The 13337-nt window shown below is 44.5% G+C and overlaps 1 protein-coding gene across 1 annotated transcript in view; it reads left to right on the plus strand.

Annotated features, from left to right (window-relative positions):
• XYLT (beta-1,2-xylosyltransferase) overlaps window positions 1-9084 on the plus strand; it is a 54156-nt gene extending 45072 nt beyond the window's left edge. The window contains exons 2-4 of the mRNA XM_087394804.1: window positions 1108-1257; window positions 7310-8328; window positions 8674-9084. Coding sequence (XP_087250930.1) covers window positions 1108-1257; window positions 7310-8047 — 888 coding nt within the window. The 3' untranslated portion in view covers window positions 8048-8328; window positions 8674-9084. The remainder of the gene's footprint in view (window positions 1-1107; window positions 1258-7309; window positions 8329-8673) is intronic.
• Window positions 9085-13337: the final 4253 nt, after the last annotated feature.

Genomic DNA, 13337 nt, shown 5'->3' on the forward strand with positions numbered 1-13337 from the left:
CCAGCAGTGATGGACAGAGGGAGTGGTGGAACAAGGAGGTGGAGGTGAAGGAGCAAGAATGGGGAGCGATGGAGCAGATGGAGCGTGAGCAATGGAGGCAAAGGGTGAGCGTGAGCGTGGAGGTGGAGCGTGAAAGAAAGAAAGTCTAGTAACGTCCACTGGAGACCAAAAGGTCCATGGGACAGCAAGAAACCCTCTAGTACAACTGCTTTAGGGAGGGCGCATGGCAGTTCCCAAGGAGTGCAAAAGCAACCCCCATTTATTTAGAGTACCTAAATAATAGTCTGAAAGAGTAATCAGCCATACATCAGTTTAAGATTGATAGTCTTTTGGTTTTGATTTAAACTCTCTGATTAGGGCTACGCCTTCACGGTAAACTGCCCATTTTCCATCCTTTCTGGCAGCCCTGACTTTAGCTAATTCAGTTGCCTTATTTTGAGTTGAGCTTGTGTAAGCTCCTCAGCTATCCATACTTCGGTACCCTTCAGCTTGTAAGATTTTCGAAGAAGCTTGATTCGCATATCTTTTGACTTCAGTGTAAGGATTGCATGACCTTTGTAGTGCATAATAGAAGCGGGCCTGGAGTAGTCATCATCCTGCTCATCATCATCCGTCCATTCAATGTTGGGCAAGCCTGCTTTGATCTTTGTCAATATTTCACGATAAGTGTCCTCCTCTTTGTACCAATCTCCCCCTATTCTAATCTTCAGCGCATTATCACATCTAGCTTCGTGTTCTTTAATCTCTGCTTGAATATCAGACTGATTTGCTTTGGTATCCACTTCCAAAATCACTTCCTTCTTAGCAGTTTGTACTTCAATGTGAACAAGATCTTTGACTGTAGAGACTAGCTGTGGGGTAGGGGAGGAGTCCTTACAAGCTTTTACAGCCTCATCAATTACTGCCTGCCTACCATGCCCTTCCAGAATGTGAAGTGCAGCTTTTACTTCTGCTAGTTCCAATCGTAGCTCTCTCACTGTGCTTGTTGTGAGCATGGAGCTGAGCGATGGAGCGTGGAGAGAGAGAGAGAGAGAGAGAGAGAGAGAGAGAGAGAGAGAATTATTTGTGTAGTCTCTGGCTCTCGTTTTTATTGCTCTATGTTTGCAGGAAATTGTGGATCCAACACTAGTTGTCACACGATATGAGTATGCGAACCTCTTCCACACTGCCACTGATTGGTATAGCGCTTATGTAGCATCTCGTGCATTGGACTTGCCAAACTGTCCAAATGTGATTTTTGTTGATGGGCATTGTCAGGTATCTTGTTCAAAGCTCCATTTATGATTTTAAATTATGTGGTTCATGGAATATGTCATGCAATTCATGCATCCTGCTAGTGTTTTTTTTGGGGGATAATATTTGTTTGCAATTTATGCTTTCTCCAAGTCTATTTCTGAAGGATCTTAGTCAATATTGACATTTTCAGCAACTTATTTCATGGTCAGCCTGTTAGAAATGGCAACAGAGGGTATACACACAGTGAAGACTGATAGCCCAAGATCTCACACAGTGGGGTTTGGGGTGGAATCACAAACTTCTTTACCTTGTGTGCTTATCAAACATGTGCAAGCCAGTAAATAGACAATGGAAGGACACAATACCAAAGCAGTCCAGAGTCTCACCAAACCGTGGTCCTCTGTCCGTACCACAAGATGTTGTCCTACTACCTCTGTGGCACTTCTAGATCCCTAAGCTTGTGTGCTTCTCGCCAAGCTTCAATAGACTTTGTCACCGTGCCTTGATCCCTGCTGCTTGCTGCCCTGGAAGACAGCAAATGGTGCAGCTCCTTCCTGAGCTATGTCTGCAGCTCTTCAGCCTCCACTGGATCCCTTGGATGGTGGCGCAGATATGCTGCTCTGCTGCTTCAATCTGCTGCCTGAAGTGTTGCCTCAGTGGATGATGAACGAGCGGTCAGCTCTACTGGGCTGACCCTGTAAACCAACCCACAGCCCTTTGCTTGGGGCTGTGGGGACCCTATATGGGGCTGTGTGCTGGTGGACCTGGTTGGTCAGCCAACCAGCCAGTCCAGGCCCTATATAAGGGCAAGGGGACTGCCTATTGCAGCCCTTTCCCTGCTGTACCTGGCCCATGCTTGCACTGTCCATTTCTGGCCGACCTGATCCAGGTCCTTTCTCTTGCCCTGATCTGCTCCAAACAGTCCACCACCTGTGCGCCTTCTGTTCTGGGACCTCCTCCAGCCTTTGGACACTTGTCCTAGGCCCGTACCACAGATTTCTCTGCTCTGTACTGTTGCTGCAGGCCTCCAAACAGCTGCGTGGCAGATCTGTACAGTCTTGGTGTTAGAAATCGACCAACAGAGGATACGCACAGTGGAAGACTGATAGAATAGCCCAGGAGCTCACATAGTGTGTGTGGGGAGTCGAATCACAAACTTCTTTACTTAATGTGCATCACATAGATGTGCAGATTAGGAAATAGACAGTAGACATAGCCAGATATAGAATCTACCAAAACAATATATTTCCGTCCAAAACTATGGACACAACAAAAGAGAGAGATCCAGAGTCCCACCAATGGTGTGGTCCTCTGATCTTACCAAAGGTCCTTCTCTATCTGCTAGTCTCCTCTAGAACCCTGAGTCCGCGTGCTCCACCTTGAGTGTAGTAGAGTCTCTGTCCAGAATGTTCTTCTCCACCTTACTGCCTGGGTACAGCCTAGGTGGGCAGCCTCCTGTGAGCTTGGTCTGCAGCTTCAAGATCTCTTTCTCCTCCTGAACATAGGCCCAAAGATAGCTCTGCTGCTGCTCCTTCTGCTGGTGGATTGGCTGCTCTAGAAGATGATGTATGAGGTCCTGGAGGTCCTCCTTTTATAGGCCCCCAAGGGGCTGTCAAAAACCGACCAGTCAGCCCTAATGGCCGACTGGCTTGCTGGCCGACCTGGTTGGCTGGTCCAACCAGCCCTATATAAGGGCCTCTGCCAGGCCCTTTTGGGCTGCTGCCTTGTCACAGTCGGAGCCCATTGCAGGCCCTTTGCCTGCCCAATGCCACCGCCTCTTTTGCAGCCCATGTGATGCCCTCTGCAGGTGCCCTTTTTGGCCCGCCATGCTGCGCCATGTGCCAGCTCCTTCCTCTGTCAAGGCCTGCCCATGTGGCAGCTTCTGGCTGTCTTGTCCCTGTAAGGTGCTAGCAGCCCATGTGGCAGCCCCCTCTCTACCATGAGTCCCCTGCCCACATGACAGCCAAGATGCTGTCCATGTGGCAGGCCATTCCTCCTATGGTTCACCCCCCCCATGCACTCCTGAGTTGGGGGATCACAGATGGGGAGGTGACCATTCCAACACTTGGGCCTCCAGAGGGACCTTTCCTTTCCAAGTAGGACCTGAGGTGTGCTCCCCACATGGCAGCTGTAATGAAGGGGCAAAAGTGGGAAACTAGTGGGAAATTGGGGGCTAAGGTTGGGGACTACCCCCTACCACTCATGTACTGCTTGCAATACTTGTCCAATCCACAAAATGCAAAGTGCAAACTACACTTGCAAAGTGGCTCTTGCAAAGAATCCTCTGCTAAAGAAGGCCTTGCAAAGAAAACGACTGGTGCTTGTCCGTACAATGTATGAACAACCGTACGTACTGTACGGGTGCTTGTCCGTACAATGTATGAACAACCGTACGTATTGTACGGCAAGCAACGGCCAGCGATGTACGGAGGACTGATAGACAATTGTACGGCTGTACGTTGACGCCTGTTGTATGGATGGCGATTGAAGCTGGTACGGTATACAGACGGGACTGTACGGTCGTACGGAGATTGTACGACGCCACACGGACGGGATGTACGGACGAACTGCAGGTGTACGGTTGGCGACGATGTACGGCTGGCATCGCAGGTGCAGTACGCGCTGTACGGGAATCTGGTGTAGGAGCTGTACGGACTGTACGGCGAACCGTATAGTTGTACGGGCGACGAGCTGGTACAGCAGCGATGGCGATGGGGCTGTACGGAAGGCAGCGCAGGTACAATATCGAACTGTACGGAATCAGTCCGTACGAAATGTACGGACGATCTGTACGGACGGTGAATAGATGGAGCTTGCGACCTGGAGCTGGAGGCAGGAAGCAGAGAGCAGGGTCAACCTGCTCTGATACCAAATGTGAGAATGGGAGAGAGAGAGCAAAGGTGAGAACAAGAGCAGGAGAGTGAGATGAGGGTATTACAATTGAATGGAGTGATGGGTTTTGTCTAAGTGACAACCTTATCACCTCACTAACCATAGTTAGTGAACTAACTGTGGTTAGGGGGAAAAACCTCTAAGTGAGGGAAAAGTGCCCCTAACCTACTTATTACATTACATTGGTCACTGCTAAATTATAGCAATAATTCTAACAGAGTGCACTCTTGAATCATATATTGGATTTTGACCCGAAAAGGACTCAGACAATGATGCAATAGAGGATGTTCCTGAGCATGGGAATGTAATGGGATCCATGACCATGATGATGAAGCTCAACAGGAGGAGAGGCCCTTGTCATTATGCCACTTTCAGACCTGGTTATGTACTCGACTCGTGTCAAATTTTCCTATTTTGTATTGAGGCCTTTAAGCCCAAGGCTAATGGCTTGAGATATGGCCTCCTTTTCTTGTATTTTCATACCATATACTCTCTGATTTATAGTTTTCTGCACTTTAATGGCATTATGCACATTGCAAACATCTTGATGAATGTACGTTTCAGTTTTGTATGCATATTTTTGTGTATGTAAAAGTTTAAGCTGATTTGGAGAGTTTAGAGCTCTCGTTCCCTGGTAAATACGACTTGATGGCCATATATCTATGGCATTGATAAAGTCCATGGAGAAATTCGCTCAGCTTCTGATTGTCCTCCGGCTGCAACTGTTTAAAGACCTGAGTGAATTTATGGCATAATGATTCACCGTCTTGGTGTCTCCCTGGCGTAGCTTGTAGAACTGACTTTGGAGCCTGCCCAGGTATGGCAATGGCAGGAACCGTGATCGAAGATCTTTCACGAATTTTGTCCAGCTGTAAAGAGGTGCTTACTCGCTTGCATCAAACTGGCCTTTTTGCCACTTGAGCCACTAGGTGACCACCTCATTTGTGAGGTGCATGGATGCTAGGATGCACCACTCGTTGTCCTTTGTAGGCATCACTGAAAAGTAATTTTCGAACTGATTGAGCCACGAAGTCAACACTAAGGGTTCTTGCTTACCATCGTACCGTGTGAAGTTGAGCTTCCCCGAGGAGGGCTTGGCTGGAGGTGGAAGTCTCCATTTCTCCACCCGCTAGTCGGAGTAGAGAAGTGAGAAGCTGCCGGTTCCATTCTTCCTTCTCTTCTTGAGCGGTACGTTCTCGGAGTTCCTTGGCCTCCTGAGCCTCGCAGTCCCTGAGTTCCTTGGCTTCCCAAGCCTCTCAATCGTGTTCGTCTTTTGCTTCTCGAGCTGCCCTTTCAGCTTCTCGAGCTTCTCGATTGCGTTCTTTTGCTTCTCGAGCCTCTCGATCGCGTTCTTCTCTTTTGCTTCCCGAGCCTCCCGATTGCGTTCTTTTGCCTCCCGGGGCTAGCCTTTCGTGCTCTCTGGCAACCTGCTCACGATCTTCCCGCATCTCTTGAAGCTGGGTCATACTGGTGAAGAGAGCCTCGGACTGTTGTTGCTGCATCTGCATCATAGCCTACAACATGGCTGTCATGGCAGACATGGGAGTGTCTGCAAGATTCTGTGGTGGGGGTGGTGGTGGAGGCACTGAACTCTCCCCCTCTGTGTTGGACTGCTCACAGTTGCTCATGGTGTCCTTACCGGATCTTGTCTGGACCATGAACGATGGGGGCTGTCCCTGACTGACCTGAACGTCTTGATTCCTGAAAACTTTTCCCCCCTCATTACTGCACACCATAAGGTGTAAAGACCTACGGGTGAAGACGGCAGCCGTCCTGATGCACAATGGAGTAAGGGAGGGAGCGGGCTAATGGAGTATGGTACTACCGTTGGTCCGGGGTAGGGACAACATTCAAAAAAAGATACCCTACAAGATATATACCTACAAACCCCTCTGTCTCAGGAAAGAATCTGAAGCTCTGATACCAATGTAGTGGGAGACAGACTATCCTCACTCTCTCTCCTGCTCACTAACTGCAAACTGCAAGATGATGCACTCAATATGCAAAGTGATGTTATGGATGTGAGTGAGAAAATCAGAGGGAGAGAATATAACTGAAATGTATGAATGCCCAAAGGGCTGAATATAACTGTATGGAGGGGCTGAAACCCTCAACTACAAAACTGGAAAGAAACTAGACTACCTAGAGGAGGTGAATCCTCACTAGATCCCTGTAGAGGCTGAGGCACCCTGCTGGTCTGCTGCAGGGGAGTCTGTCTACTGCTGTACTGAAGGCTTGGAAGGCCTGAGGTGGGGATCAGAATTGAAGGCCAAGGAGGCTGCTTTTATAGGCCCCCTTGGGCCTCAAACTGACCAACCAGTAGGCTGCTGGCCCACGGACCAGGCTGCTCCCTCACCGTCGTGCTGCTGCTACTGAGCCGCCTGCTGACATGGCAGCTGGTTGGCCACATGGCAGATGCTGATGTAAGCACTGCCACGTGGCAGTTCATGCGCTGCCTGCTGTCCAGCACGTGGCAGGCCTACATGGCAGATGCTGACATGACTGCCTTCATGGCAGGCCACGTGGCTGCCTACATGGGCTGCTTACTTAGCTGGCTGCCTGCGTGGCAGTCCAGCATGGCCACGGGCTGTGGATGCCCGTGACACTTAAGTCTAACTAGCATACAATTGAACCTTTAATAATGCTAACCACTAGTCACCCCAAGGGTGAACCAATGAACCAATCCATAGTTAGTCACTTCATTTTCCAACAGTATTGTCAAAGCCATATGTTTTTTGATATGTTTTTCATTGCCCCCCTATGTATAAATTAAAACACTGGCATAATTATATGTAGACATGGATGACATCTTTTGTAGACATGGAACTTCTTTATACCCTATGAAAAGCTGCAAATGCGATTGATGTCAAGCTAAGGCTAGTATTAATGAAAGTTTTTTTTGTTTAGAGGGGTGACAGGTTTCTCATGAATTCTGTTTAAATGTGTGATTCCATACTTAGAAAAGAATATGAGGGTGTTGTTGATTTAAATTCGCTGTCCTTTCTAGCAATTTCACTAGCTTTTTTTGCTTTATTATTTTTTGAAAGTGATTATTTTCCTATCCTTGGTGTTGTTGGGGGGGCATCACACTTTTCCCAGACTGATCACTATGTGTTAGATGGTTGTTCTGTTACCTGCTAGGTGCAGTTTTTAATGTAAGTCGTTCATGTTTCATTGACAGTCACCAATGGATGATGGCTGGGAGGCTCTATTCAGCAATGTAAGATATGCCAAGAACTTTACTGGTGCTGTATGCTTTAATCGTATTATTTTTACACCTCTTGGCTATGAGACAGCCCTTTTCAAAGGACTGAATTTAGGAATACCTTGCAAAGGTTGTCCATCTCTTGAATTAGAGCAAGAAATGGATCATACCAAGACTGCAAGGCTCAGAGAGTTTGGAGAGATGTTCAAAGCAGCATTTGGCATTTTGAATAAAAGCACTGGCAACAACATTAAGATTCTTTTTGTTCGCCGTGAAAGCTACTTGGCTCATCCTCGGCACGGGGGCAAACCAGAGGTAAGGCTGCGCAATGAGCAGGAGCTGTTTGACTTAATGAAAGAATGGGCAGAAGCTCAATCACAAAAGTATTATAGTCGAAGCAGCATGAGAAGGAACGTCCAGATCATTAATGGCGTGCTTGCCCATATGAAGATGAAAGAGCAGGTTCAAGCAGTGCATGATGCATCAATAATTGTAGGGGTGCATGGGGCAGGTCTTACTCACATTCTCTTTGCACGGCCGGGGACTGTCATCTTGGAGCTGTTGGGCCCACATTTTCTACGGCCACACTATGCTCACATTTCGAGGTGGATGGGATTAGAGTATCATTCTATTACCATGGCAGGATCACAAGCAAACTGTGCGCAGGTTTTGGACCAGCTCACAGAAATTTTGGGCAGCTTTTGGAATCCATGAACCTGCACCCCTTGAGTTTCTCGTCTAAAGAAGCTGGTGTTAAAGACGTCATGTAACTTCAAGATATATACCTGAACAGTACTCTTGAGAATGACAAGCACTGTTAGAAGCTTTGCTCTCTCATTGAAACTTACAGGCATGCTATGAGAAGAAAAAATTTGTACTAGCACCGCAAGTGATATTGGAGGGAATAATGGAGGGGATGAACAAATTTTGAGAATGGGTTGAATTGACAGATTCTCAATTGTAAGTCCACCTCTCATACAGGCCACGTACCACAGGTTGGTAAAGCTCTCTCTTTGAAATAGCTGGAATCTTTCAGCTTGAGACCACCCAAATATTTTGAGTTAATTTTCATTATCATTCAAATCAGCTATCATCATAGTTTAATATGATTCAGCATTATCCAATTATTTTTATCATGCCCTAAATTAAAGCTCAGATAGAATTCTTTAAAAGAGAGGACATTAATCATGCTTGTTTTGGTGATTGTTAAAGCAATGAGATAATATGTATCATTGCATTCATCAACAAGAAGTCCTAGAAGTGGATAATACAGTATTCTATTTTCATGTTTGAGATTGAAATTGAGAACTGACCTTGACACCGTGATCTCTGTCTTGCAGGCTTGGTTATGAGTTTGTCTACAACGCTGTCTGCTCTGGAGTCTCCAGTGCCCCATGGTAAAGATCAGGTTTTGTGATGTTAGACATCATTGCATCACGAAATTCCCTTATGGTTTCATAACTTGATCTGGTATGAAATATGGGCTTAAATATTTTGCAAGGGGCTATCTAATGGGGGCATCCTTCCAAGTTTGGGATGTCATATTGAATGCAGAAAGGATATTTTGGCTTTTAAGAACTTGAAGAGTTGCTTGCAGTGTTAATAGAAGTCGAGGATTTTGCCTTCAATGTTGCACAGCTGGCTTCTTTGTAACAACCTCTGTTGACAGCAACATATGTTTGTTGAGCTTCAATAGACAGCAAAGGGGGAAATTTGCTGTCCATGCCATTGTGCAAAATTTAGATGCATGAGTATGGAATCAGGTATACAATTAGAGCAATGATGTGCTAATACTACTCGATTGTTTTTGTCAGTGTGCTCTTTCTGATTCATCATTGCAGCATTTCTCGGATCATAAATCGAAGTTTGGTTCTCTAAAACTGTATCATGTACTAGGACATGTATTTACTTATGTTTGTGCTGGTCAAGGGACGGCAGTTCGGTAGGTTTTTTTCTTCCTGGCCTTATTAGTCTGTTCTGGCCCCTGATTACACATCTTTATCAGATTTGATCAGCCTAACTGTCAATTATGGGCGTGGCTGGATCAAACTTCCCTTATTAGTCTGTTCTGGACCCTGATTACACATCTTTTATCAGATTTGATCAGCCTAACTGTCAATTATGGGTGTGGCTGGATCAAACTTCCCTTCCATTCTCAGTCATCCTGGCCTTTCCCATCTGACAGGGCTTGTAATATCAGCCATTGATGGTGCTGGAGTGAACTGTCTAAAACACACTGACAAAATCACTTGGGAAATTTTATTGCAAAGAGGTGAAAACAGATCATAGGACACTCAAATTCTTCCTCACTCAGCTAAATTTATCATATAAGCAAAAGATGTGATTGGTTGTAGTTCAATTCTATGTGTTTGACATTGAGTATAGAAAAGGGAAGGAAAATGTGGTTGCATATGCCTTGGATTACCACCAGTACATTCCATAATATCATCGGTAGATATCATTATATTGGTGGTATATACACTACTACTGCTTGTCCATGATGTGGCTTGCAATTTGTCTGCTATCTCTACCATATATCAAAAGTGGATTCATGGCATTTAGGAAGAGGATATGCAGAATTTTAACATAGCTCCCATATTGCAACATATATCAAAAGTGGATTCATGACATTCAGGAAGAGTATATGCAGAATTGTAACACAGCTCCCATATTTTCAGATTTGCAAAAGCCTTCTAGCTAGGTTCATTCGGAATTTTGTGGTGCAAGTACATGATTTATTTAGTGCTAGACTCACAATATAGACAGCTGGTAAGAGATGGACTCCTCTCCCATGGTGGTACTAAGACATGCAGGTGGTACTAAGAGATGAAAGGATCGAACAGAGCTTTATGTAGGAAGACATGTGGTGGGATGTGGTTAAGTACGTGGTTGAATGCTTGCCTTGCCAACAAAATAAAGTGGACAACAAATTACTCGCAGGAATGTGGCAGCCATTACCCATTCCAGATGGCAAATGGATGCACATGCAATGGACTTCATCACAGGATTGCCTTCTATTGAGAGGGGATGGGAAATTGTGGTGGATAGAATGACAAAACATGCGCATTGCATACCCACGAAGACCCGTTGTTCATTCAGCATCACAGATTGCTTGGTAATTCATTAAGCATGTCTTTAAGCGTCATGGCTTTCCTCACGAAATTGTCAGTGATAGAGTTGCAAAATTTATGGGTCACTTTTGGCAGGAGTTATTTATAGCACTGGGTACTTTGCTCACACCTAGCATTGCATATAGCATTGCATACCATCATGAGATTGAAGGACAGTCGAAAAGGGTGTATAAATGAGTGGAGGAATACTTAAGTCACTTTTGCCATGATACTAAGAAGTCTTGGGATAGATGGGTGGCACTTGCTGATTTTTGCTACAACAATACCAAGCATCTCTCTATTGGCGTGAGCCCATTTGAGGACATGTATGGGTGTAAAGTGGGAATGCCTTCCTCGATTATCGACATTGTTGTGAAAAATCAGCAAGCACGGATGGAGGCCCTTTTACAATTGGCTAAAAAGAATATGTAGGATGCCCAAGCCAAACATAAGAAAAATGCAGATGAATGCAGGAGATACTTGGTCTTCAAAGAAGGAGATTATATGCATCTGTGTCTTCACAAAAATTGTTATGCTTCATTGAGGGGTAATATCCGTATTATGTCGCTTACAAGATCATTCGCAAGCTTGGGAAGGTAGCATATTAATTGGAGCTACCAAGCATCTCCAAGATTCACAATGTGTTTCATGTGTCTTTACTGAAATCACATGTAGGTTAGCATGTGAACATACTTCCAGAGTTGCCACCTATGGATGAGGAGGGTCATATCCTCTATGTTCCCGAGCACGTTGCGGGCTTCAGAGATTGAGTATTTTGCAACAGGGTATACATCGAGTACCTCATAAGATGGAAAGGGATTGTAGAGGATGAACAATCATGGCAGTAGACAGTATCGTCCAGGAGTACCCCTATCTTTTACCAAGCTGACCAGCATCACTTGGATGTCCTAGCACCCTTGTGTAGCAGCCGGTAAATGTAATTGTTATGCTTCATCATTGAGGGGTAATATCGGTATTATGTCGCTTACAAGATCATCCGCAAGATTGGGGAGGTAGCATATCAGCTACCAAGCATCTCCAAGATTCACAATGTGTTTCATGTGTCTTTGCTGAAATCACATGTAGGTCAGCATGTGAACGTACTTCCAGAGTTGCCACCTATGGATGAGGAGGGTCATATCCTCTATGTTCCCGAGCACATTGCAGGTAGAGATTGAGTATTTTGCAACAAGGTATACATCAAGTACCTCATAAGATGGAAAGGGCTTGTAGAGGATGAACAATCATGGGAGCAGAGAGTATCGTCCAGGATTACCCCTATCTTTTACCAAGCTGACCAGCATCACTTGGATGTCCCAGCACCCTTGTGTAGTAGCTGGTAAATGTAATTTTAAGGGGAAAATTCTATGAGAAGGGGTGGCTATAATAAAGGGGGGAAAAGGATCTAGGTGGGAAATGTGGAGGGAATATATATTTCCCCATCCACCGCTCATTGTATACTTTTGATGTGACATCTAATCCTATCCACTCTCCTCCTTGTTCCTCCTACTTGTAGCCTACTCTCTCTCTCTCTCTCTCTCTCTATATATATATATATCCCCCCCCACCACCTCTTTCCCTCTCTCCTACCCCTTCTCTTCCATTCTCTGTCTCTGTCTCTCTCTCTCTCTCTTGAATCCTCCTTTCTCCAATTTGTCCCCTATCCCTTTTCTACAACTGACCACTTTCCACATTTTTTCTTCAATGAGGCTAGCCTTGAGCATTATGTTTCTTAAGTAATTGGATTATTCTATTGATGAGGCTAAATTTCATATACATTCAACGTCTTTTATTTTGGGAATTCACAGTGCATTGTTTATAGCACGTCTGTGAACAAGATAGTTTGTTTCTTTAAATAGTGTGTCTTAGCTTTTAAAAAATGGTAGCTTGGAATGGTGATTCAATCCGGAAGTTGGAATGTTTGCTTTTTATTTATATGAGGCTCCCTTGTTGATTTTAATGATGATATGCTTCACAATTTTGAAGATAATTTGGGGATTAGATTATGCTTCTTGTGCACGTTTCAATGTTCCTTACACAATTCCGATGTGGATCTCATAATTGAGATTTTAAGTTCTACAAACTTGGGCCACATTTAAGGTTAGTATAGTCTAACATTTTAAGGGGGATTTTGCTCACAAGATAATGCAAATATAGGACTTATTGCATATCCAAATTTGCCCCCAATTGTAAAAAAGAAAAGTAGTATATTCTAGATAAGGTTTCATGGTTTTAGAGACTATATAAAAGTAGAACATCAAGTGGATATTATGAATTGTCCTTGCAACCAAACTCCATACTACGTATACCCCATCTTTTAGCAACATATTAAAGAAAGTAGTGGATCCTCCTCTCTTGAAAGTGTACGGAATGTATCAAAATGGGGACATGACAACTGTCAACAAGCTACATTATCATCTCTAACTCAACCAAAAGTTTGAAACTCAACCAAGTGTTGGTAGTGCGTCTTAGAGTAGAATATCTATGCTCATGGAATTGAATGGATTCCAGGTCTCCATCATAGCTTAATTCGCTTGAGTTTTGTTATGCTTAATTCTCTTGAGTTTTGTCCTTGTCCTTTGCAAAGATCCCCCTTTTAATTTTTGTCTTGGGATTGTGTGGCTAGAATTGTTTAAGGTTGATCAGTTGTACATTTATAAATGCCTTAGAGGAGTTTATGCTTATTGAATTGTGTTTCCACTCTTTTGAGTTGCCCTAGAGTTTGGGAGCAAAAAAAGGTGTTGGAATTAAAATCGAGTGCTCATAATAATCGAAAAGTGTCACAAACAATGTTATAAACTTGGCAGTACTTTCGTACCTATTGAGGTAATCAATGTAAGTTTTAAAAATATGCTAAACAAGATAATATGCACCTTGAGTAGTTTGTTGTTATT

This window comes from Dipteris shenzhenensis, chromosome 23 (assembly GCF_047967505.1).
Source record: "Dipteris shenzhenensis isolate YYH24624 ecotype China chromosome 23, Dip_SZ_1.0, whole genome shotgun sequence".
NCBI lineage: Eukaryota > Viridiplantae > Streptophyta > Polypodiopsida > Gleicheniales > Dipteridaceae > Dipteris > Dipteris shenzhenensis.